This window comes from Furipterus horrens, unplaced genomic scaffold, assembly GCF_987537825.1.
Source record: "Furipterus horrens unplaced genomic scaffold, mFurHor1.1.pri manual_scaffold_5, whole genome shotgun sequence".
Lineage (NCBI taxonomy): Eukaryota > Metazoa > Chordata > Mammalia > Chiroptera > Furipteridae > Furipterus > Furipterus horrens.
The window spans coordinates 168688275-168713955 of NW_028327175.1; the positions used below are offsets into that span (position 1 = coordinate 168688275).

Below are 25681 nucleotides of genomic sequence, written 5' to 3' on the forward strand. Positions count from 1 at the left end.
AGCCTCAGCAGTTGAGCAACTCCAAGCTGGAGCTCCGTGGGAGCCGGTGTTTCTCCTTATGTGCACATTTGAACTGAGGGGCGGGAGGTCAGTGCTCTGGGTGAGTACCTCGCATGGAGTAGTGAGGGTAACAAGCACTCCACAATGGTGACAAGATGACAGAGAGGTGGTAGGCATGGGAGACTTCCTGGAGTCCAGGGACTTGGAGTTTGAAGATCTGCACTGGGGGAGCAGAGATCCTCGTCTGGGGTGTCCAGAACATGTCCAGCATCCCCAGCCAACTGCCAGAATGTGGCCACATTCTAGCTCTCAAAAACAGTAGGGCCTGGGCTTTGGGGTCAGGCACACCACCAGCCTGGAAACACCTGAGAGTGGAGTCCGGGATCCCAGGGCCTGGTGTAGAATAGGTGCTTGTCAGTGTTTGCTGACTGACCAAAATGAGGCACAGTCTGAGTCCCAGCTCTGTCTGATCTTGGGGACCTGCCTTAGCCTGCCCACCTCATCCATAAAATGGACACGTCTGCTCTCTGGTCGCAGAGGCCTGGTGTAGGCAGTGACTCACCCCTGCCCTTCCTCTCCTTCTTGTTGGCAGGTGGTCAGTCGGGTGGCAGCTCAGCAAGGGTTCGACCTGGACCTCGGCTACAGACTGCTGGCTGTGTGTGCTGCAAACCGAGACAAGTTCACTCCAAAGTCTGCAGGTAGGTGACCACTGGGGGCTCCACAGATATCATCAGGAGATGGGAGGGGAACAGGACTCTAATCCAGGGCTCTTTGCCATGACTGTTGGCTGGTGCCTGGGTATATCCAGGTGTGGTGTGAGCTTCCAGGAGCAGCAGCTCACCCACCAGGCTTCAGAGTCCATGGGTGGAGCTTGTCCCTCGTCTGGAAAAGTATTCTTACCTTTAGGGCACTTCAGAGCCACTCCAACAACAGGCTAAAGGGAGCCAAACATTGTCTCATTTCATCACCATAATGACCCCTGGGCATAAGCACTGTGATCATTCCCATTTTATAGATGAAGAAACTGAGGCCCAAAAAAGCTGAAGATTTCCCCAGGTCACATAGCTAGAAAGTGGCAGAGCTGGGATTTAACCCCAGGCCTGTACTCCAGAGTCAGCACTGACACTCCACTATTTTCATTCAAACATTTTTTTATTTAAAATAAAACACAAATTAAAGTAAAAACAAATCAGTATATTCAGGGTTCTAATAGTCTGCTCTCTGCATAGTATTCTTCATTGCAAATTTGTCATTGAGTGGGACCTCGTGACCCCATATTAAACGGAGGCCAGGGAAGGAGCCAGGTGGCATTCTGTCTGTGAGGGAGGGCTTTAAGCCCACTAGATAGATACAGATGTACATTTTCTACCATCCTCATTAATGAAGCTGGGGGTGCAATGTAAGCTTCAAAAACTCCACCAGACCTGTCACTTGCTGAGTGTGTGCTCTCTGAGCCTCAGTTTATCTTCCCAGGAAGTCAGGAATGTCAATGTGACCTACCTTTGTAGGGATCACTATAAGCTCTAGAAATAGGTACAATGCCAAGCACAGTGTCTAAATGTTCTTAACATCCTAATCAAGTCAAAACAATTCACTGAAAAATAAAAACAATCTATTATTTCCTCTGTATAACAATAAAGGAGACATGCTTTCTGAATTCGTCACTCAGTTCTTTGGAGTATATATAGAAAGAGTCTTAATGAAAACATTTGAAGGACACCTCACAATGTGTTTTCATAAGTCCTAATTTCTTGAATGTGGGTGTATGCTCCCTCCCATGTGACAGTTCATGCACAGGGGTTGTGGGGTGCTTCTAAAGGGTGTGTCAGGGTCTCATTAGCCGGTAGCTACTGTGGGATCCTTGACGTGCCAGGCTGGGTTGAGATATTGTCATTGTATTGAACTGCTTGCCAGAACTTGGTCTTGGAATCTCGTAAGTGAGGTCTATTCCTGATGAAATCTGCAGTTTTAATAATAACTTAAGTCAATATAATTTTGATAAGGTAAAAATCGCTACTTATCCAAGAAACATATATATCCATGTCTCTGTTAAGCACCTGCCATGTGCAGGCACCTGGCCAGGACTAGGTTACAGTGAGAAATAAAGCAGACATGGTCCCACCTTGGGAAACTCATAGTCTGGACCAGGGGTTGGCAAACTTTTTCTCTAAAGGGCTGGTAGTAAACAGTTCAAGCCTTGCAGTCCATATAAAAGCAACCATAGACATTACGTAAACAAATGAGTATAGCTAATCCAAAAAAAAAAACTTTTATGAAAGCAGGTATAGGCTATAGTTTTCTGACTTCTTGTCTAGAGAGAGAAAAACAGTGATCAGATACTCATAGGTATACATGTGAGTGCATTTGTTTATGAGTGTGTATGTGATAAGTGCCATGAAAGAAAATTGAGGGATGCTGTGAGACCTCTAGGGGGTGGGGAGGGCTGTGTAAGAGTTGTTTAGGTGACAAAGAGGAAGAGCTTCTTTCCAGGTAAAGGGAACAGCCTGTGCAAAGGGCCTGAGGTAGAAGGACGCATGACTGTTGGCAGAACTAAAAGAAGGGCCGGGGTTCCAGAGCCCAGAAACAGAAGTCAGCAACAGTTATACACGTCGGTCCTATCTTGAGGGTTATGTCTTGGTCCTAAAAGTAACGAGAACATGGCTAAATTCTCATTTTGCAAAGACAGTTTCAGCTATAAAAGAGCAGATTTCAGGGGTAGGGCGGGGGGCAGTGTTGATGCAGGGAACTGGTTAGCAGACTGCTAGGGGGCATTAGGATGAGGATGCCAATGGCTGGACCAGGAAGGCTCCACTTCCTGTGGAGTTGAGTGGAAACAAAGGGATGAATCTAAAGGGTAGGTAAGATGCAAAACCGAGACAGGAACGCATGACCAGAGGGTTAGGGGGAAAACAGGAAAGTGGGCTATCCCTGAAGGAAGCCCCAGCTTTTCCCCAGTGAGGGAGGAGAAAAGCCCAGGGCCCCATGCAGCCTCTCTCTCCCTCATGGGTCTCTCATGCTCCTCTTGTATCTTGCTGCAATACCTAGCTTTGTGAGTCACGGGGTTGTTATCTACGTTTACGGATGAGGAAAGCTCAGAGAGGTCTTATGACTTGCCTGTTGTCACACAGCTTCCCTTTGCTCTCCTTCCCTGAGGCTCAGGGGGTGCAAGACCTGCTGTAACCCACCTCTGGGTACAGCTGTAGGAGTCTCCGTGGCTTCAGGTATGTGTGTGTAGTGCCCACACTGACCACAGCTGAGCCTGCCCAGGCCTTTCCTAGCCAGGCCTCTGCAATTCTAAAACATCCTCTGTCCTCAAAGCTCTTACAGCCAGCCTGTGCTGCCTCTCCACCCTCCAGTCTTTCGGCCTCTGACTCCTCTCTCTCCCTCTCTCTCTCTGTCTGTATGTCCCTTCCCTGCTTCCTCTCAGACTTTGTCCTTGGTGTGTACGTGTGCATGCATGTCTGTGTATATGGTGATGAGTATGTCTGGGGGTTACACTGGGGGGGGCTTGTGTGCATGTCTATGTGTGTCTCTCCCCTTCTCTACCCACCTGCCTCCCCCGCCTCTTTTTCTGCTGCATCTCCTAGACTGTCTCTCTTGTCAGGAGATCAGACTGAGGACAGATGAGGTCCGGTGGGATGAGATCATGCAGTAAGGAGCAGTGCATTGTCAGGAGAAATGGCGGTAAGCTGGGCTGGGCTGTGCTCTCCAGCATTGGTGGGCTCTGGAGCAGGAGCTCAGGCCTGGGGGCAGTGCTCTTCAGTGTGTGTGTGTGTGTGTGTGAGAGAGAGAGAGAGAGAGACAGAGAGAGAGCGAGAGAGACAGAGAGAGAGTGCGCGCGCAGAGCAGACACTGCAGCAAGCCGCCAAGTCAGGCGTCTCCACGTGGGCCCCTCAGATACCCAGCCCCCAGCTCTTTGTTCTGGTGCAGCCTTTAGCCCAATGCTCGCACACGGGAGCACGTGCACACGCAGCAAGCAGGAGCCTCCTCATTGTGAAGGTCCTTGGGGGCCAATCTGCTCCCTCCTCTGCCTCAGTACAGACGGTCACCTGCCTTGTCCCCCAGGACCGCAGCATACCCACCCACCCCCACTGCCACTGTACGCCGGCCTGCAGCACCTTGGCAGGCAGCACTGAAATGTCAGCCTCCTCGGAACTGAGCAAGCCCATGCCTCCTGGCTACGTGGGTGCCAAACACCAGGCAGTCGCCATATCCAAGGTCCCCAAGAACCCTGTGTGTACCTCAGCTACTGTCCATGCTTGAATGCCTCTGTGTCCTTTCAGCTGACCTCTGTTATCGGCCCAGCAGTGTGTAAAAATAATAGAGTAGGGAATGCCATAACCCAAGGGATGGGGAGCCCCGGATCCAGAGAACAGGGGGACCTGCCCCCAGGTCAAATAAGACAGGATAAGAGCTTAGGGTGCCTGGGGGTTGTCCTCATGGCCCTCTTACCTCCTTGAGGCAGGTCAGTGATGGCCCTCAGCTCTCTTGTCTGGGAGATGAGAGGCAGGGGACTGTCCTGTCGGCAGAGTAGAAAGTATGGAGAGAGCAGCATGTATGGGAGGTGCCAGGGTGTCCCAGGGCTATCCTGGGAGAGGCGACCTGTAGGCATCTGGAGAAGGGACCAGAGAACTTAAGGAGAGAGGTCAGGGCTAAAAGAGGCAGCCCCTGAAACCTCTGAGGAAAAGGAGACCAGCCTTCCTCAGTGATAAGTGGAGAGGCTTGCCAATTACCCACTATGTGCTGGATGTGGCCCATGGATGTCCGGGGACTGACTACTTGCTGGTTTTTAAAAATGCAGATTAGTTGCCAACATTTGCTTTTCAGAAGATTGCCCTGTCAGGTCACATGCCTGGCTTCTTGAACCTGTGATTGACTTGGTGGTGGCTGACCCCTTGGACAAGTGTTGTGCTCCCCCACCCCACCCCACCCCCCATTGTCTCACACCTGAGCATTTCCCACAGCTGAAATGCCCCGGGCCCTGTGGGCATGTGTGTTTCCAGGCTCTATTCCGAGCACACCCTCCCCTCCCAACACAGCAGCCTGAGCCCCAGGACTAGGAGTCGAAGCCCGACAAAAGTGGATCACTTGCTTTATGTTGACCAACATCGGCTTGGTCTGGTTGCTGTGATGTGCCAACAGCCCCTGGAGGAGCTGACCGCAGACCCTGGGACGGGGGCTGACACATGCCTGGGCCCCTAGCCGGCCAGGGAGGTGAAGAATCAGGAATGTGATGAGGCACCTGCCTTGCTCCTCTTGCTCTGGGGAGCCAGCAGAAGGGCTCAGGAAGGGCTCTGTCCATCTTTGGAACCCTCAGCCCCAGGGGATTTCTACAGCAACACATGCAACAGTCCCAGGGAGCAGAGACAGACCCTGCCCTGGGCCCCGTGGCAAGTGACCCACATCCCTCAGAGGGCTGGGATGGAACATGGGCATCAGGGGCCAGCCAGGTCATTTCACCACTCCCCCCGCCTGCCCCCCAGTCCTCCTTAAGCAGGAGAAGGCAGGTCATAAACCATGTCCCTCTGTCTTTGAAAACAATCCTTCTTGCTCTCACCTGGCTGAATGGGAGCTTTCAGATCCCCACAGTGGTGGGGATATTCCTGACCTCTCCTATCTCCACCTTCACACATCCCCTATGGCCTCTCCCAGCCCCGCTCTGCCTCTGCCCACCCCGTAGCGCACAGCGAGCCGCCTTCCCATCACCATCACTGGGGAGGACAAATGGCCTCATTCAGGGACACCCTGCCAGATCTGTCTCCCTAAGACAAAGCTGTGCGCAGCTCTGCGTGAAAAATGGCTTGCAGCTGCCCAGTGAGCAGGCGGGATTGGTGGGTGCAAATTGCAGGGGATTTGTTAATGCCTGCCAGCTCCCCCAGAGACAGTGGGCAGAAACAGTGGGCAGGCGGGCCCTTGCCCTTGAAATGCCAGGCCACCTGGTTGGTTGCCTGGTCAAGGCCAGGAACTCCTCCTGCATACCAGCCCCCACCCCCTCATGGGAGCTCAACAGAGCTGGGATGTGGGGGAGGGACTTGCCTTCCTTCCTCCTCTTCTGGCCTCTGCACTGAGGTCAGATCTGCTCAGGAAAGAATTCTGGATTTCATCACCAGGCCCCTGGGAACTGACTTGAGCTCAGCCCAGTTTAATGGATGAAACCTGTTCACGTTTTCACCTCCTGCCAATTCAGTACCGTTGGCGGGGCCACTGGGGCTCTTAACAGCATGCCCATTTTATAGAGGAGGAAACTGAGGCTCCAAACGGGGAAGAGACAGATCCAGGTGACATGGCTTCTGGGGCTGGAAGCAGGACTTAGACCTCTAGATGGTATGATCTAGAGCACGGAGCCATCTCCTTTCTTAGTGACCCTGAGTGAGCAGGGGCGGGTAGGTGGTCCTGGGCCAGTAGCTCCTGGTCCCCGTCCCTTAGCCCCTGGCCCCTGTCTCCTCCCCCAGCTTCCTGAGGGCTGAGGTCTTGGATCCGGTGGCCTCACTTTACTCTTGGAGAAAAAGAACGTGACAGAAAGTTTGTGGACACATCGTTCCCAGGCTAAGGAATTGTGGGGGAGGGGTGGTGTGATGGTCCCTGGGGTGTCTGGCGTGAACAGTGAGGAGGGCACAGTGCCATGGAAGAATGACAGAGGGCATATTTAGAAATAGCTTCTTGGCCCCGGAAGAGGTGGCTGAGTATTTCAGTGGCCACTGCACAGCTATTGAAAATGAGCATTCCCAAGGAATGCTTATGACATTAATTTTTTTAGAAGGGTTCAGTATGACCTCAACCAGGTACAAATACATGTAAAACATATATTTATTTAGGCACAGGAAACAGAAAACAGAGAGGATGTACCAAAATGTCAACTTTTATAAATAATGAATCTGTCTGGGTCGGGTGGGGGTGATTTTGTTTCCCACATTTTCTTCAGGGAGCATTGGTTTGTTTTTAAGCAGAAGCAGCAAAGGTCACTGTGGGTCCTTTTGGAGTTTGGCTGGGGTTACGGGTGGGGTGAGACCAGAGCGTCCTTGTCTCTAGGCCGGCTCAGCACTTTTCCCAGTGCAGCCCTCTCTGGTTCCCCGAGAGCCCCAGGGGCCAGGCCTCTGCTCTTGGGGAGGCCACTCTTCCCGTTGCCCTGTCTTCTGCAGGATTAGCTCATCGCTGGCTCCCCCACAGAGCCAGGCTGTGCAGGGACATTGCTGCCCAAGGCCCAGTGGGTGGATATCTGCTTTCCAGGCCTGTCCAAAATGAGAATGAAGGGAGAATTAGGCATCGGCCCATGACAGGAGGTCCTGGGGGCCAGGCCCCTGACAGGCAATGCAGAACCTTCTCAAGATGGGGCTGCTTCTCTTACCTGGACCCTGGGGCCCCTTGCCCTTGGCCACGTGATTGGGACAGGGGTCTTCGAGGGGCGGGGTGGGGGGGAGATTGATGAGGCATGTGGTAGGTAAAGGCAAGGCTGCAGAAGTGATGTGTCTGGATTTGGGTTCCACTAGATGAAGACTCCAGTGTAAGTTATTTATTTAGGAGGATCCCAGAAAACACTGGTAGCGGCAGGGAGATGAGACACGGAAGGGAAGGGGGTCGAGAAAAGGCCCAAGCCATCTGTTGTGGGCACTGCAAGGAGCTCTGGGAGACTGAATAGAACGTGTCATTCTCGGTGAACCTGAGAGGCAAGACCCAGCGGGTACCTGTCCAGCACCTGGCACTCGGCATTGGTTGAGGGCTGCTTGGGGTCAGCGTGTGAATGTACCCATCGCATTCACCTTGCCTTGGCTAAGACACCGGCAGCCACGACACACAAGTAAACAGAGGGCGTGCCAGCAACAAGGCGCTCCCCCAATAGCAGTCATTTGCCTCCCATCCTCCTCATCCTGCCATTTTCTAGTCCCATTCGTACTATGGTCGTGTTCTTCCTATTGTTACTCGCACATTTTGACCTCAAGATGGTAACTTTAAAAAGGAACTCTATATCTTATATCACTACCATAACTGGCTGACCAGTCTCCCTTGCCACATTTAGAAACTGTCAAAACAAAGACAATAGAGACCACCCTGTGTTGGGTTGGGCTTCAGGTGCCTGTTCCACAGCTGCAACCTGGGCCAGCTCTCTGCCAGTTAAAGGGTGATGGGGCTTTAGGAGACTAAGACTCCCTTCCTTGAAATAGCAGCGTCCCAGGCATGGGACGAGCGTTGGCGTGGCAGTGGTTTTCTCACTCGGTCCCACAACCACCCACGCCATCTCAGGGCCACATCCCTTAGCCCACACTTCAGATGCCTCACTCAGAGAGGATGGACCTGATGAGAGCCTGGGGCCACCCTCCACCGCCATGCCCCCTGAGCAGGCTGCACCCTGCCCAGCATCAATTTTTCTACAGTCCAATGCATCGACCCCTTTTCTCTACCTTCACAGCAATAGGAAGAATGATGAGGTTGCAGGCATGAGAATGCCTCTCAAAATTATATATATAATTTTTAGAGCAAGAAATGATTAGTGCCTTATGCCAGGCCAACTCCCTGTTGAGCACAGGGTTACAAATGCACCGCACACAGTCCCTGCTCTCTAGGTTTTAAATTAATGAATACCCCCATTCTATAGGGGAGAAATAACAATCAACCTCCACACAGTATAGCCTTTTCTATGGCCTTTCTTGTCCAATCTCATGAGATCCCCAAGGCAGGCTGATTCCCATTTAAAGAGGAGGCGACTGAGGCTCTGAGAGGTGGGGAGGTGGTCCCAGGAGAGGCAAAAGTGGGACCAGAACTCTGGCTCTCCCTGCTTTTCTGCGGGTATCCCCCAGGAGCTGACAGCCTCTGGGGTGATGCACGGCCACAGGGTTATCACCCTACAGGTGCCCAGATTGTCACCCTGCAGCCGCAGTGCTGCCTTGGGCCACCCAACCCACAGGTGCCTCCGGGACAGAGGTCCAGCCAAAACAGCCCCCTCCAACCCAGGGTGCCATACAGATGCCACGGCTGCCCCTGAGAAGTTAATAAAGCCATCGGCAGCAATTAATTCTGCAGAGCAAAGAGCCAGGTAAGAGGATTAAGGAAGCCAGAGCTTTGGTTTTAAGATGGAGCTTAGCATTCTCACCCCCAGAGGAGGGATTTCATGGGATTCGAGGGTGTGAAAGTGAAATGGAGCAGGGGCTTGGCAGAAAGTGTGCGTGTGTGTATGGGGGGGGGGGGGGCTGTTGGAGCCTTTTAAGCAAGCACTGCAAGCCGTAGCCTTGTAAATGCCTTCAGGGTTAGACAGACAGATAGGAATTAACGGTGGTGCAGGTATCATCAGTCTTGCCTATTTAGATTTATAGGGCCAAGGGCCTCTGGGTTAGGAAAAAATCTGATGATGACAGCAGATATTTGATCAGCATTTTCTCAGCACCAGGCACTGTGTGGAGCATCTGTGAACTCACTTATTCTACCTGATGATCCCAGATCCATGTCTTCCCTTTTCACAGATGAGGAAACCAGGTTTTAGGAAGACTGAGTAATTTGATCAAGGCAGCTTGGCTACAAAGAGCCCAAATTGTGATTCAAACAAGAATATCTGACCCTGAAACCATAAGCTGCCCCTTAATGAGCAGGTTGAAATGAAGTCCTGGGAAAGGCATGTTAATGGCTCAAGAGAATCTGTCATGATCATGTGAATTGCTTGCAGGTGGAGATATTAAATACAGCATTTGATGATGATTCGTCCTTGTTGGTAGGTTAAACGCCCACCCATCTCTGAGCCCACTCCATACTCATGGATGGTGAATAGCAGAGCCTGGCACAAAGTAAAGCATTCAGTACATGTCAGCTGCTATTGCCATAATTTCCTAGTCGGCCCCAATTGCAAATATATTTTCCAAAAACCATTCAGCTATTTCACAGAGAGGAGTTCTATTGGTAATTAAAAGCATAGTCTCTGGAGCAGCTTGCCTAGGTGTGAATCTCATTCAGCCCTCCACTTGCCATCTGTGTGACCTTGGAAAAGTCACTTAACTTCTCCCTTACAATTGCTTCATTTGATAAAAGGTGATGATAATAATGCCTACAACATAGGCATAAGTGAGTTAACATATATGCAGACCTAGAATAAGGCCTGGTCTATAGTAAGTGCTATATACATGATAGTAATCTTATTCCCACTTATTGGCATTCAGACTTCCTTAGGATGCCTGTCATACCTAGAGGCAGCTGAAAATGCTGAGTCTGATGCTGTGTCGTGGTTTGGGGTTTGGAAAATAGGGAACCTGTGTGTGTAGGTAGGGCCAACGTAAATACCAGCCACATTCACCTCTGAATAGGAGATGACTGGGATCCTATTAACTCAGGCAGGGCACGGCTTCTTCCTGAGGCTCCAGGGTCAGAAGCCCAAGGCTGCCTCCAAGACAGCAGAGGCTTACATGAGGTTAGGAGCGCATCTCCTTTCCCACGAGAAAAGTAGGCAGGAGGCCTGCAGGAGTGGAGAGTTGAGATCTGAGGGAAGCTGGTAAGCAGCATCCTGTCTGTGCCTTGGACTGGGGAAGTTTAAGGGCCACTCTCTGACCTGGTCTCCCAGCAACCCTTCCCAAAATTCATTCAAGAGAGCAAGTAATGTTTAAAAGTGCTGTTTATTGAGCTCCTTCTCCATGCCAGGCACGTGCTGGATATGTTATGAACATCAGCATTGACACAACAGCCAACCCATTTTACAGATTGAAAAACTGACTCACAAAGAGACTTATTAACTTGCCAAAAGGAACTCAAATTCTTTGTGTAATAAGGTGAGGGATGAGTGAATAGATGGCTCTGAATGATGACATTATGCATGGCTGGGACTGAAGAGGAAAAGGCAAGAAGCAAGAGACTGAGGGAGGAAGGTTGTGGACCAGGATGGAAGGCCCTGCCCCAACTCCAACGACTTGCTCCTTCTTCTGGGTGCTATGGGTCTCAGCCTGCAGGCTCCCAGCTTTGCTGACCTCCACACTGGTCCATTAGGATAGGGCTGGTCTCAGTGCATGCACATCCAAGATCTGGAAACCGGAGTGGGGACAGTGGGGGAAAGGGGTCCAAGCTCAGGCTTCAGAATCAGGCCAACCTGGTCTCAGCTTAGCTCCACCACTTCCATGCCACAGGTGACCATGGCCACGCCTTCCAGCCTCTTGCAAAATGATGGGTACAAAGTACTTAACACCACCTGGCATCTCAAAAGGGCTTTGTACCTAATTGTTCTGATTATTAAGCTCTGCCTGACCATACAAGCCCTGAGACCTGCTTGCTGTGTGGCTTTATGCAAATGACTTCTCTAAGCTTGGGGTCCAGTGCACCTAGAATCCAAGTCTCCTGGCTGGAGAGGCAGCAATTCCGTTTCCGTGGCAACCCAGCTGCCTCTCGGGACTATCTGGATCACGTCACCCTGCCAAGGTGCTGCCCAGGCAACCAGGTGTTTTTGTTTTGCAGAGGAAGCTCTGCACAATGTAATTCCCCTCACTGGGGATAGGGTGGTGGCTAGGCAGGTGGCTAGAAGGAAGATTGGTCACCTAGGCCAAGCCTTAGGCTGTGTCTGCTCTTGCTGTTCCTGGAGAGAAACAGACCCCAGAGCTTGGGAACTCTGGCCAATGATTTTCCTTGAGAAGCTATTAACAGTTGATTCATTATATTCCTAGGCACATTTCCTGACTTGTTGAGGCTGGCCAGGTGGGAAATGGTGCCTGGGGCTGGACTCCTGTAGGTAATTCCAGAGGACCTAGTTTCACCTGTTTGGGATGAAGAGCCACTATTGTCTCTAGCAGGAAACAGGAATTACTCCGGGGAGGGGGGGATGATGGGTGAGGGGGACAGGGGATTAGGCGTCTGCCTTTGAAACAGGCACATAATTATAATGACAGCAGAAATTTGGTGCAAAGAATAAACTAATTCACCCCTTCAACAGTGATGCATGGGTACTTGTTTATATGCAGACGGTGGTGATTGGCACGTAAGTAACCCTAGAGATTGTTTGTGCCCTCAAGGGGCTCACAGACCTGGATGTGTTTAGGAGAAAACACAAAGTCAACAGACCCACATCAGCAAAGCAGGGAGCAGGAGAAGGGAACCTCCTGGGTCCAGCCACTTCCAACAGGAAGCTCCGAACTCAGACAGGGCTAGGAAAATGAGGGACAATTCATGGATAGCCCGCCGCCTGCCATCACTTCACATAGGAGAGCCCCTTGACTCTTCAAGCAGCCCACACGGGAGAGCTCTGTCCCCTTTTCCAGATAGGGAAACTGAGGCTTAGAAAAGTGGAGTCCATGCACAGGATGTCAGCCGGTCCAGGGTAAGAATGGGTCTCCCCACCTCCACAGTGCTGCTCTCCTGGTGGGCAGGCAGCCAGCAGCACCTCCATTTTCTGAAAGCCGGAGGTCTCTGTAAACTGAGTGGAATAGTCCTCTGCCTCTGTTCTTCGGTCTTTCTCTCTTTCTTCCCTTCTCTCCCTATCTCTCCCCCTCCCTCCTCCCTCTCCCCTCCCCCCTCCCTCCCTCCCTCTCTTTCCTTCTCTCTCCTTCATTGCCTTTGTCTCCCATTTCCTCCTGGAACTGCAGCTCCACAAACCATTGGTCCCACTGGGTGCAGCTCAGCTCTGCCCTGGAGTTGCCTGCATCCTCTTGCCCTAGGCCCTAGGCTCACTGTCCACGGATGCCCCCCTTCTGCCCAAGCTCAGGCCTGGGCTGTGCCCCAGAAGTGCCTGCTGCTGTTTTGTGCTGCCCCCTCCTGAGCACCCTCAGCTGAGGAAGTGACATAATTGCATGTATTGCCATTTTCTCCAGGCCCCGTGTGGTCTTGAGCCCACTCTCAGATGTGCACCCCAGATGTTTAGAATCACTTCCTCCCAATTAAGCGTCTGCCGGGGCGGCCAGGAGCCAAGGGGCCCTGTGTATAAAGGGCTCACGTCTGTGCAGACAGGGCTCTGGAGAGAGAAAATGAGAACTCACCCTCCCCGTGCTCAGACAGCAGGAGGAAATGGGTGTGCTGTTGTGCTCCGTGGGGAAGCCGAGTGGCTGGAAAGTGTGGCCAGATATCCTGTCTGCTTGGCTGTGAGCTGCTGTGGAAGTGAGGCTCTTGGGTGTTCTCCAGGGAGAGGTTGGTGTGCCCACCCCCTGGAGACAGGAGTTTTGCATTTGGTTCCTCTCCTCCCACCCCAAATGGAGAAAGAACTGTGAGAGGAGAAAAACACGGGAAGAGGAGAAAGACGCCTCCCCACTAAAGAGAGAGAGCAGGGAGTGTGGAGGTGGCCTCGCAGGTCAGGGTTTGTTTCCTCCAAGGCACTGGTGTCCTGGTCCACTCAGGGCTAGGCTTTGGGGTCCTGGGGGCTCTCCTTGTGCAGAAAAGGCCGCCTCAGCTCAGTGTCACAAACCCCCACATGCACACAGCCAGGAGCTGATCCAAAGAGCAGAGGCATCCTAGAGGAAGATATTGGGTGGGTCTGGAGGATCAGAGAACCCAGCGCCCCCAACAGGACAGCCATTGTGCAGGGGACCACATGAGACCACGTGAGACACATGCCCAGAACTACCAGGGCTTCCAATTCTGCAAGGTAACTCCTGAGGTTTTTTTATGTTGTTGACCACTTCTTGTTTAAGACCCAGGGCTGGCCAATCCAGTTATGACTGCCACTGGCTCTCAGGTGGCAGTGGAAGCATGAGACTTCAATCATTGAGGACCAGGACAGAGACAGATAGACTCATGCCTGCCAGAAGGAGGAAGGGTCCATCTGTAAGAGTATGTGGGACTGTGTCATCTTCATTGAATACAAAAAGAGGCCTCATGTCATCTCAGTGGGGGGAGCCCGGTACTGAAGAACACCCAGTAGCGCTGGGGTTGGGGTAAGGGGACAGGACCCTTTGGGGTATAGAAATCACCTGCATGGCAAGTGTCTAGCCATGGAGGTAGACCACACTGGGCTGGCATCCTGCTCCCCTGCTTTCAAGCTGTGTGACTTTAGGTAATTGACATCACCTCTCTGAGCTTTAGCTGTGGCAGGAAATGGGGCTAACCACACCTCCCTCCTAGGGTTGTTGGTGCTGAGGATTAGATGGGATGATGTGGGGGAAGCCATGCCCTGTGTGTTGTGATGCCACATGCTGGTCACTGAGGCAAAACTAGTAGGTAGAGAGTACCCTCCCACCAAAAGCATCAACTGTGTAAGGAAAAAGGCTGTTAGGGGCAGAGGGCGGATATTATGTGCTGGAGAGAAAAGTAGAAACAGGAAGACAGTGCTCTTTCGGAGGACATGAGGTTGTCGGCAGCCGTCCGTCTCGAGAGACGATGGTGTAGCTTCTTAAGAGTCTATCTGCACCGCCGAGAATGGCTGTGCAGTCCGACTCGGGAGTGACACGGTATCTGTCTCCTCCTGTGTTGAATCGACATCTTGCGATGACGCTGGAGTGTCCTCTCCAGTGAAGCTGAAGCTACAGAGCCTGGGCAGGGTGATATGGAGGGTCTGCTGTTGCCCATGCAGCAGACCCGGACATGAGGTATATAATAAGTATACATAGTAAATATCTAGAGTTGTATTGTTTTTATTGCAACTATTGCTCTCTGATATGGATGTTAGAGTACAGAGGGCTTTTGGGATTACCTGGCACAACACCCTAATTTCATGAGAGGATTCTGGCCCAGAGAGAGGGAGCAGTCATCCTGGCATTGTACCATGGTAGGGCTGGCATGATAAGATCCTCACCTCTAATACTCTTCCCATTACTACTATTAGTTCTGGTTCTCCAGAATAGCTCCTATTACTCTAATACTACCATTATTAATACTACATGCTAAATTTCTAATCCTTCCTCCATCGTTCTACTACTATGTACACCTAATCGATTAAGGAGTTAACTTGTATTGAATCTTGACCCTGTTTCAAATGCTGGGTAAAATACTGTATATACATCCTCTCCTTTTATCTTTATAAAAATAGTAAGAAAAATCTGAGACTCAGACAGGTTAATTACTTGCTTAAGGCCACACAGCTAGTAGTGTCAGGGCTAGAAGTAGACCCATGCAGTCCTGCTCCAAGCCCCGAGTCCTGGAGAATGGAGGCCCAGCGCATTCCAGGAGCAAGGCTGCCTTGTGAATTGGCCCAATTGGCAGCTGCCTTTGTGAAGGGATCTAATCGTCTCTGTCCTGCCTTGTCTCATGAGGCCTGAAGTCCCACTATTCACATGATTTTCTTTGGATTAAAGTATTTTTCCTTCTATGGGTTATGTTAGCCTTGTTCATTCACTTGGTCATTTGAGGACAGCACAGTGAGGGGCAGTAAGGCCAGGTCCCAATTTGGACAGGCCTGGCTTCGAGCTCTGGCTCTTTGCAAGCTGGGTGACCCTGGGCCTGTCCCTTCATCTCCCAACAGTGGGATCTTGTATCTGCGGTCCCAGCTCAGGGCCTCACAGTGGACCCCCTGTCTGTCCACCCTGGAGGCCAGTATGTCTAAAGGATATGTCTGCCCTGCGGCATCACTCTGGTTCCCCTGTGACACTGAGGGGCTCCCAGCACAGCCCCAGGTACGATACTTGTTGTAGATGAGACACCCCCCCTCCCCCCAGCCCTGCCAAGGCTTGGGCCAGTCATGGCAGGAAACCAACAGACTGTGTCTGGAAAAGACCCAGGATTTAAAGGTTATTCAGCCACTCATTCAGCACCGCAGTGTCCTGGGGCTGTGCTGGATGCCAGACAGTGTGAGTGAGGCGGATGTAGCCCTTGCCCTCCAGGAGCTCCAGGCTTGGTAGTGAGCACAGACTTGGAATAAGTGCCCTCCCCGATGATGTAATCACGGTGACAGGTACTAGCTACAAAGGACAGGGGAGGAGGGGGCCCTGAGCCTAGGAGCTTAGAAAAGGTTTTTTGGAGGAAATGACCTTAGGAAGGCTCTCGAAGGAGAAATATGCCCTGAGGAGAAGGTGGAGAAAGGTATTCCAGGCAGAGAGAACATGTGCAAAGGCCCTAGGTGCAGAAGGAATGTGGGCTCAGATTTCCTCTTTACTTCTGACTTGGTGTCCCTGTGCAAGATTCTTCTCTCTGAACCTATTTCCTCACCTTCAGAATGGGAACAGTGACACCAGGGTGGCAAGCAACAGGAGGCTAAGGGGTAGGAAGGTGCTGGTGCCTAGCACAGCTTCCCTGAATGCCTGGGCACTCTGGAGATTGCCTCCTGGCCCTGGCTTCCAACCACACCAGCATCCGAGGTATCTGTCAGTACTGGTTGTTCCTCAGTGCAATTAGGTAATTAGGCCAAATGCAATTACACACCACACTCCCGGGTCTGTCTGGGGCCCAAGGGGGCATGGGCTCCCCTTGCTGAGGGGGACCAGCATTCCCAGGGCTGCAACTTTCTACCATGCATCCCAGAATACTGCCTGTATCCCAAGTGGGGAAACTGAGGCAGGGAAAAGGCAGTGCTGCTTGACCCCAAACCATAGCATCCTAAAGGCTGAGATCCCCAGAACTGATTTTTTTAATTTTCCTCCTTAAGAGCCCCAGCCCCAGCTGTTGCCCATGGCTCGCCTCGTGTTTCGATTCATCAAAGGTTTCTGGCTCCTCATTCCCCAGAAAGGCCCCCAGATTGGTGGCGTGATGGGGTTCAACTTGCCTGCTACCCTTGGATATATGGCAGCTTCCCTTCCCAGCTGCAGGCTGACCCCTAGCCACTGTTTAACTATGATTGGCATGTGGGTTCTAGGGAAGAACATGTCTCCAGGAAAGCTGGGCAAACTAGGGATTATAAATGCCTTTAAGGAACTTGCTGAAGGCATCTAGACAGCAGCAACCCAGGTCGAGGGTAGCAGGACACTTTCAGAGACCATGCATGAGAATTCCAGGGCCTTGAATGCCAACATGAGAAACTCAAACTTGAATTTAAAACTTGATTCTGACAGCACTGAGGAGCCCATGAATGGTTTTAGACAAGGGAGTGACATGGTCAGATTTGTCTTTTAGAAAAGCCTCAGCAAATAGAGGAAGCACCAGGGTCAGAGGCAGAGAAAACAGTTTGGAGGCTATTTCAGGTGTCCAAACAAGACTGATGGGGTGGAATTGTGCCGTGTGTAGAGGGAAAGGGATGGATGATGACTCTCTGGTGATGCCCATTGCCCATGCCTGGCTCAGGCCACCCACAGGCTGGGCCTCAGAAGCTCACTTAGTGACGTAGAGTTTTTTATGTTTTACTCTTGAGTTATTGGTTCCGAAGTTGGTGCTCAGCATCTTTCTGGGGGGGGAAGTCTTAACTTTGGATTCATTTAATTTGAAAATGAAAGTGGTTTTATAGGGTGTTTATTTCTAATCACAAAAATAATATATACTTCTTATAAACAATTAAGAATATTATAGTCCTGGCTGAATGGCTCAGTTGGTTGGAGCATAGTCTCATACACCAAAAGGTTGCAGTTTCAATCCATGGTCAAGGTACATACCAAGATTGTAGGTTTGATCCCCAGTTGGGGGCACATGCAAAAGGTAATCAATCGATGTTTCTCTCTCTGTGTGTCTTCTCTCTCTCTCTCTACATCACCCTTTCTCCCTCTCTAAAATCAATAAATATATCCTCACGGGAAGGTTTTTTTAAAGAATATTGTAAAGAAAGTAAAGAATAGCTGAAATCCCCCTACCATGGGATAACAACTTGGTGAATAACCCATTGGTCAACAAATATTTGTTGAGTACTTACTATGTGTCAGGCACAGAGCCACCAGGGATATGGCAGTGATCAAAACAGACAAATGCCTGCCCTTTTGGAGCTCAGTGTATCAAAAATGATATGCCTACAGTAAACTGCCAATAAATTCACAAGAATGGGGCCATAGTGGGCTTCTTTGTCTTAAGAGGATTGCGTGTATTATAGGCATCTTGTCTGGCCTGCTCTGGCCTCTATAGGAAGTCAGTGGAGTCAGCTCAGTAGTGAAACTTCTTGGGGCCTTCTCAGCCAGACTTGGGGAGACCAGTGGCCCCAGCAGCAGAGAGAGATCCGCATCTGCACTAGGTGTCTTCACTGGGTGGGAAGCTTTGGTCCAGAGAGAAACAGTGCTCTTCTCTTGGTCACACAACAAGCCCTCGAGTCTCTCTCCCAAGCAATATCTATCTCAGTTGGGAACTTGGCATTGTCGGGCAGAGGAGTGTGCTATTCCCACCTGCCAAGTTAAGCTCTTCAGATCCTAATTTCAACATTCAGCCTCCCAGTCCTTGCCCTGCCCTAGTGGCCACTTTGGATCTTCCCCAGACATTCCTGTGTGTCCTGTCTGCTCAAATCCAAATCCCCAGGGGACACTTGGGACGACACTGGGGAGTGAAGGAAGCGACTGAGTCCCTGGGCTGCCATGGGATGGGAGCAAGAGGCTGGAAGGGAGCAGGCATCTCACACAGGGCTTTCAGGAAAGCGGGAAGAAGAGTGCATCAGATGATGAAGAATTTCTGGTGAACTGTAATGGGCTTGGGGAGTTCATAAAACTGCTCTACTGCTGCCCAGAACATACTGAGGTGCTTAGGCATGGTTCTCAGCCACACTTCCTCTGCTCTTACCTATCATAGCATCCCGAAGGAGAAAGGGCCTGAGAAGCCAAAAGTCTACCAGTGTGGGACTCCTTCTGCAACTCTCCATTCTCAGCTTACACACCTCGGGTGACAAGGTGCTTACCACTACCCCTGGACAGCCCTGACTATCAGAAGCTCTCTTCTTCTTTTGAGCCCAAATCAGATGCCTCCATCCATCCTGATGTGTGTGACTCCCACTGTGGATCAGGAGGAAGCAGAAAGGTCCAGGGTCTTACCCCCAACCTCCCCGTGAGGAGGAGGAGGAACTGAGTAGAGCAGATCCTCCCCATCTGAATCCCACCTTCTCATAGAAAGAGGTACTTGATGGACACGAGTTCTTTAGAATAGTAAGCCTTCATATCCGTCTAGCACTTTACAGTTTGGAGAGCATGCTCTTGAGACTTGGAACATAGCCCTGGAAGAGATGGCTTGAGGCTCTGGAACAAGCCAGGAGTCCTGGGTCTAGTCCTGGCTCTATCATTGATTTGCTGTGTGACTGGAGGGAGCCCTGGTGCCTCTCTGAGCCTCAGTTTCCTCACTTGAAAAGTATGACTAGGGCCTCATTGTGCCAGTGCTAAATGAGTTGATGGTTCCACATGGCAAGTAGAGGCTCTCTAGGGAAGAGGGCTGGACATAACAACCCTTACAAGACTGGGGGCACACTGGGGTCAGATGGTTGCTGGGACAGCCTGCCTTCAGCCCTGCCAGCCCCCAGCAGCCATCCAACCCCAGTGTGCTCCCAAGCCTGCATTTGGCCTTGGGCCAGAGTGTGTGTGACCTTAAATCTTCCCCACATCTGAGCTCCAAGTCTTCCTCTGCAAAGTGGACATTATCCGCCTGGGGCCTGTGTGAGCTTCTGTCTGGGGAATGTCAGGAGTGGAATTCAGCTGCCCCAGCCCAGACAGGCAGTGTGCTGCACAGACAGGCAGACAATGAGAGACACAGACAGACAATGAGCCAGATAGACAGACAGCTTCAACAGGAAAGGAAATTGCCTTTCCTACTGCAGAGAGCTTATGTCAGGTCCAACCCAGGGGCTGTCCGGAAGGCCCCTGTCAAAGTTGTGTCCTGGGAGCAGCAATAAAACCCCAGGACTGCTGAGGCATGGACATTCGAGCTGCCTTGCCTGTCCCTTGCCTTCAAAGCTGACTCCAGAAATCAATGGGAAAAGATTCATTAGAGGCCTGGGTGGTGAGCTCTGCACCACCCCGGCAGCCCCTTTGTTAGCCAGCCTAAGCTTCCTGTCTGAGCAGGCTGCCTCCACTGAGAAACAACACATGTTCTTCCAGACAGCAGGTTGGGGACCTTGTCTCTGGGTGGGCAGGCAGGGGGAGACAGGCACACAGACCCTACTACTCATTCATTCATTCCTTGACTCCCTCGCTCATTCAGATAGTTGGTCGTTGTTTCATTCATAGAGCAAATATCACATGTTTGCTTGGCGTATTTTAGATACTGTCAATATAGCCTATACAGAAGGGACAAAAGTCACTGTTGACATGGAGCTTGCCTTCCAGGAAGGAAGACAGAGTGAACAAGAGAGATGATTGACAGACAGCAGTCAAAAATGTGAAGGGGATGGAAACAACTTGACCAAAATCTGTCACAGAATTTTTGAGACCCATTAAAACAAAGTTTAATGAGGGGGCGGGGAAATGTGAAGGGGAGAGCCAAGTCAGGAGAGTTGCAGGAAGTGTCAGGAGAGGCTGCAGTTGGGGGCAGTGTGGCTGACAAGGCTTCCCTGAGAAGTGTCATCTGAGTGAAAGCCTGCGGGAGGTGGGAAGCAGCCTGGTTATGTGGAGAAGAGCTACCTGGCAAACCCCTGAGGGTGCATCTGAGGCATTGGAAGCCAGAAAGGCAACAAGGCTGGAGCAGAGTGAACCAAGGGGAGGAAGTGCAGTCAGGGAGAGGACACAGGCCAGGTCACACAGGGTCTTGAGGAACATAATAAGTACTTGGGTATTTGCGCTGACTGAACCAGAGCCACTGGCGGAAAGGATGTAAGCAGAGGAGAATGTGCTGCAACTTCTGTTTTAACAGCATCACCATCTGTATTAATTAGTGCTAGGGATACCATAACAAAGAATCACAGACCTGGAGGCTTAAGCCACAGAAGTGTATTGTCTCACAGTTCTGGGGGCCGGAAGTCCAAGATCGAGGTGTCATATTGCACGAACATGCTCCCTCTGAAGGCTCTAGCGAAGGGTCTGTTTCAGGCCCCTTTCCCAACTTCTGGTAGTTCCCTGGCATGTTGCTCCCGTCTTCACATGACATTTTCCCTGTATGCATGTCTGCCTCTCTGTCCAAATTTCTGCTTTTTTTAAGTCCACCAGTCATATGGGATTAGGGCTCACCCTAATGACCATATCCTATTTCCAAATAATGTCATATTCACAGACACTGAGTGTTAGGATTTTAACATCTTTTGGGGGACACAGTTCAACCCACAACACCACAGCCTCCCAACCTCTTGAGAGTCATCACTGTTATTATCTCCTTTCATTCTCCCTAGGACCCGATGTTAGGTAGGTGTCTTCAGTCCCATGTTCCAAATGAGGAGGCAGAGGCCCAGGAAGCCTAAGTGACTTGTCCAGGACCACCAGCTAGTCGGTACTCGTTTCCTGAGGCCCAGTCTCCAACCAGGCACGTCCCCTCCCTCCACAGTTCTTTAGCGACAGGGGACATGGACAGTTCCTTCCTGATCCACTCTGGCCCCTACCTGCTGGCTTCTCTGCCCACAAGACACCCTACCGTGGTGGCTGGGGGCATCCCAGTGGCATGAGCAGCAGCCTTGGGCTGGCCACCTTCCCAGCTGAGCGCGTAGACGGGCAGGCAGCTCCTGAAGACTGAAGACACCTTAGTGACCATTTTGTGCCTGGTTCATGGTTTCCCTCCCCCATCCTCTCCCCTTCAGCCTGGTAGAAGGCTTCCCTGGATCCCCAGTAACCTCGCAATTGTAGGGTTTCTTGAAGGGGCCAAAAGGAGGTGTGGGGCAGGAATAGGTTTTGTTTTCTTAATGAAATGATTGTAAGATTTGGGCAGAAGCCAAATGCAGACCTCTGGGAATGCAGTCTGAGTTTGGCATGAGGGCCCTGCTGGTGGATAATTCCAGGAATGTCTCCTCTGCCATGTCCTTGAGCCCACCTCTGGTGGAGCCCTGGCCAACCCAAAATGTCAGGTGGCTGTTAAACATAAAAAAGAAACATAAAGAAAGAAATGATTTCAGGGTATGTAATATGGTATGCTAGAAAGAATATAAAACAAGAGTCATGGGACCCAGCTTTCATCACAGCTCTAACTCTCTATGTGACTTTGAGGGTCTCTCTCCTCCAGACCTTGGAGTCCCATCTTGGAAATATAGCATGATGGTTACCGGTGCACTTGCAGTCAGATTGCTGGGCAGTTTAAGTCCTTCAGCATGTTGTCTAAACCTCTTTTCCTCGCTGTTACCGTCTCTGGGGCAGAAACAATAATCACACCTTATCAGAGAGGACTGTTGGTGAGGATGGTGTATTGATATTTGGAAAGTGCCTGTACCTGTGCTGGACAACCAGCAAGCTCTGTCACTGTGAGCTCTGCATTATTACAGAGAGGCCTGGATCCAACTTGTGGCCCCAGCTCTGTTTCTCTCTTATCATCCTTGCGTGTGGACAGGGTTTTGAGTACTGGTGGGGATACTTGCACCAGCGAGGAGCTGAACAGCAGCTGTGCCTTCCTTCTTCAAGACTGTACATGTAGAAATTAAGGAGGTTGATCAGGGCAGTGGAAAGGAAAGGAGCAAAAGGAACATCGTTATCAAAAGACACAGGAATTTATACAGGGTCCCTTCAGAGGTGAGAAGACAGAAGCCCTAGAAAAAGGTCCCTGAAGGCAGAGCCCTGAGTCAACACACACACCCAGTACAGCTGCGTGAGTTGGCAGTGAGACAGTTGCTCCAGGGCCTGTTACCCTCAGTATGTGTGTGTCCCTTAATTGACACACACCTGCCCTGCACTCCCTTCCAGGCATCCTGAAAAGGACCAGTTGGATGAAGGTAAATGGCCCAGGGCCTGAGCTCATGCCTGTCACACTCATCTGCAGACCAGCCCGGGGCCTTCTGTCTACCACACTCTCCCTCTGAGTGCTTGAGTCCTCATGGGTGACATCTCTGAGTCCTTGGGACCTTTCTTGAGACCTACTAAATCAGCAAGGCCTGAATCAAGAAGACAGGGTGCCAGAAGAGCCACCTCTTGAGTTCATTGTTCTGCCTCTCCTCAGTCTCAGGGGAGGGAGGTTGGCTTTAGTATGTCCCTAGGCCTCCCACCACAGAAAGCTCTGGGGGCGACCCAACCCAGAGCTACTTTCAACTTCAGGTTGAGCTATATACTAGGTGGCTTTGCTCTTTTTCTCCTTACTGACCTGGGTTGCTTGTTCAGGGTCTGGGAGCTCCATCCTTCTGTAAGTGAGCTGGGGGTCCTGAAGGAGACTTCTTCCACCCGAGACCCAACCATAGCAGTCCCCTCTCCCCATGGCCTGGTTGGTCCTTCAGAGGTGGATTCCACACGACAGGCTTCCCCAGCTGGGGGAAGCATCCTTCCTCCCAAACTCTCCTGCCTTCCTGACTGCAGTGTTGTGATTTATTGGCAGCCCCTCCTCACCAGGGCCTGTGGCAGGAGTTCAGACACCCGCAAGAAAAACCACCCGCTATTGATCCCAGAGTCAGGCTTCCCAAGTGCTCGCAGGCATTCATCAGGGAGTCAGGACTGAGGCCGCAGCGCTCCCTTTTTCTTTCCTTTCTTCTGCCTCCCAAGTCATTCCCCCCAGGCTGGGCACCCCCCTACCGAGGTCACTGGGAGAGCTCCCAGAGTGACTGCGTGCAGAGGTGGAGCCCTCCTTTGTCTGCCGCCCCTTTCCTGTAGATCCTTATCAAGACAGGCTCCCAGAGGGTGGAACGGGCCACTTTGGGCCTCAGGCCTTTGAGCATATTTTTGGAAGTTAGAGAAGTGGAGTTGGAACGTGAGGTCTGTAGGGAGAAGCCATTCTGAAGCAGGAACTGGTTGGTGCACCCGGATTTCCTTAGGCTCGGGAGTGAAGTATTAATGAGGACTTGCAGGAGAGAGCCTTGAAGAGGGCCCGAGCCGGGCTTGAAATTAGCATGTGAAAACCCTACCTTTGGCTAGCTAATGGATGCTTGAAAACAATTTGTTTTCCTAATTATGTAAACCTCCTAGTGGAGTGTTTTTTTTTTGGGGGGGGGGTGTTCCTGGGGAAAGTAAAAAACTGTAAATCCTAGTCCCTCGAAGTTTAAATATTAACATATCAATGCTATTCTCCTACCACACCCTAGAGCTTCTCTCTGAGTGGTCACTGGAAGGTGGGGGAGGGGACTGGTCTTCTTAGTTTCCCAGGCAGCGCCACCAGGTTGGTGTTCCTCAGGTGTAAACCTCTACTTAGTTCCAGTGTAAATTCTGCCTCAGCCTGTTGGAGTGGTTTTTCTGAACTCAGTGTCTGGGGCTGCCCACAAAGTACCAACATTTACATGGTATTTCAAGAATGAACCTGGGAGTTCCAAACATTTGGGTCTTTGGTGGCTGAGAAGACACTAAGAATCAGGTTACCATTGTGAACTATCACTTCCCAGAACTTCTGGGAGGGGAGGATCCAGGAGAAAAGTGATCTAATTACTTGAGGTCTTGGCTCTTTGGATTCTGTAATCGATGTTGGAGCCCTGACACTAGTTGAAAGTGAATTAATGTTAGAAACTGGGACTGAGAGACGTCCATCTCAGTGTTTTCTTCTGAAAGCTGGGCCAAACTGTTATTCCCATGTGTTTCTGGGTGTCTCGGCAGAGCACTGGGCTTTGGAATGTGTTGTCTTGGGGCTCTGCAATGGGGACTGGGCCAACCAAAGAGAGAAAGATGGGAAAGTCCTCCCTGGGCCACAGGGCTTTTCCCTCATGGGATCCCAAGTCCCTGTGGGGCTGCTTGGGAGGGCAAGGCCCCAATGAATGTCTCAGTGAACAAATGATTGTCCTCAAGGAAGCCATTCTAACCCAAGATGTGGAAGTCCTTGGATAAGGTGAGATGAGCAAAGCCAGAGCAGAGAAGTCCTTCCCCTAGAGGCCCTGAGCTTGGCCCCACAGGAAGGGGATGCCAATTAATCTCTCTTGCAGGAAGCTAGTTCTTGTCCAAAAGGCAGCAAGTTATAAAGTCTGAATTAATCCATTTAACCAGCTCCTCTGAGGGGAAGCCCCATGACAACTGCATTGCCAAATGCCAACCCCAGAAGTGATATTTCAAGTGTCAGTGGGTGGGATTAGAGCCTGCTAACCATTTATGTCAAATAAGGAGCAAGAACAATTTCTAGATAAGTGATTTGTCTCGGCCACTTCCAGAGAGGGCAGGAAGAAAGACAGGACAGTTTAGGGGCCAGCTAGAGGCTCAGACTGAAAAGGGCAGGGGTGGGGTAATCCTGGAATGAAGTCAGAAGCAATGTCAACGGCTAGTGGACCCAATCAATTCCCCGTGGTGGAATTGTGCTGGGCACTCCAACATGAAGATTTAAGGATGGTTCTGGCTACCTTTAGGATGAAGGGCGCCCCCCCTTTTACCTTCGTAATCGTTTGGGGTAGTTAGGTCACCATTCAAGAAACTTTCACTGTCAGGTGGGCGGGGTTGGGGGAGGGGGCTATAAAAGACAGTTTTTTCCAAGAGGATAGTAGTGATTAGGAAGTGCCCAGTAAAGAGTGACGGACGAAGAACCGTTTCGGATAGGGCAGCGGGTAGGCTCCCATGGGTGTCCGAGGTGCGGAACGGTATACATGGGGTAAGCTCAGCTCAGCACCAATGCTGGAAGGAAGAGGCCGCGGTCACCACAGAATGCAATGTCAGGAAGGCAGCAACTCCTGGGGCGGGGCGGGGCCGCGCGCAGTTGCTGTACCCGGCTTCCCTATCGCCACTGGCTCCAGGGCACAGGAACTCCCCGAAGTCGAGGAGCTCAAGAGTACATGCGCCTGCTCACCCTGCCCCAGGCTCCAGGCTCGGGGGGAATCCCAGGGGTGGTAGGTGCCCCTATGCCTGAGAAGATGCCATGCTGCCTGCCTTCTCCGCCCCTAACCCATTCCTAAAATCCTTTAAACCGAGGTCTCAATCTGGACACCCCCAGTCGTGCCCCGCCCCCTCCCCTCCCT

General features: G+C 51.3%; 1 protein-coding gene across 3 annotated transcripts in view; it reads left to right on the plus strand.

Moving 5' to 3' along the window:
• Window positions 1-25681, plus strand: part of ZMIZ1 (zinc finger MIZ-type containing 1) — a 110337-nt gene that overhangs the window by 19602 nt on the left and 65054 nt on the right. For 2 of the 3 annotated variants that reach the window (XM_090278287.1, XM_090278288.1), the window contains exon 1: window positions 598-698. Coding sequence is in view for 1 of the 3 variants with exons in the window: in XM_090278289.1 (XP_090134415.1) it covers window positions 593-698 (106 nt within the window). In the remaining 2 variants the exon portion in view is untranslated. Of the gene's footprint in view, window positions 1-592; window positions 699-25681 lie in introns of those variants that run through there. The other variant, XM_090278289.1, reaches the window with a different exon arrangement.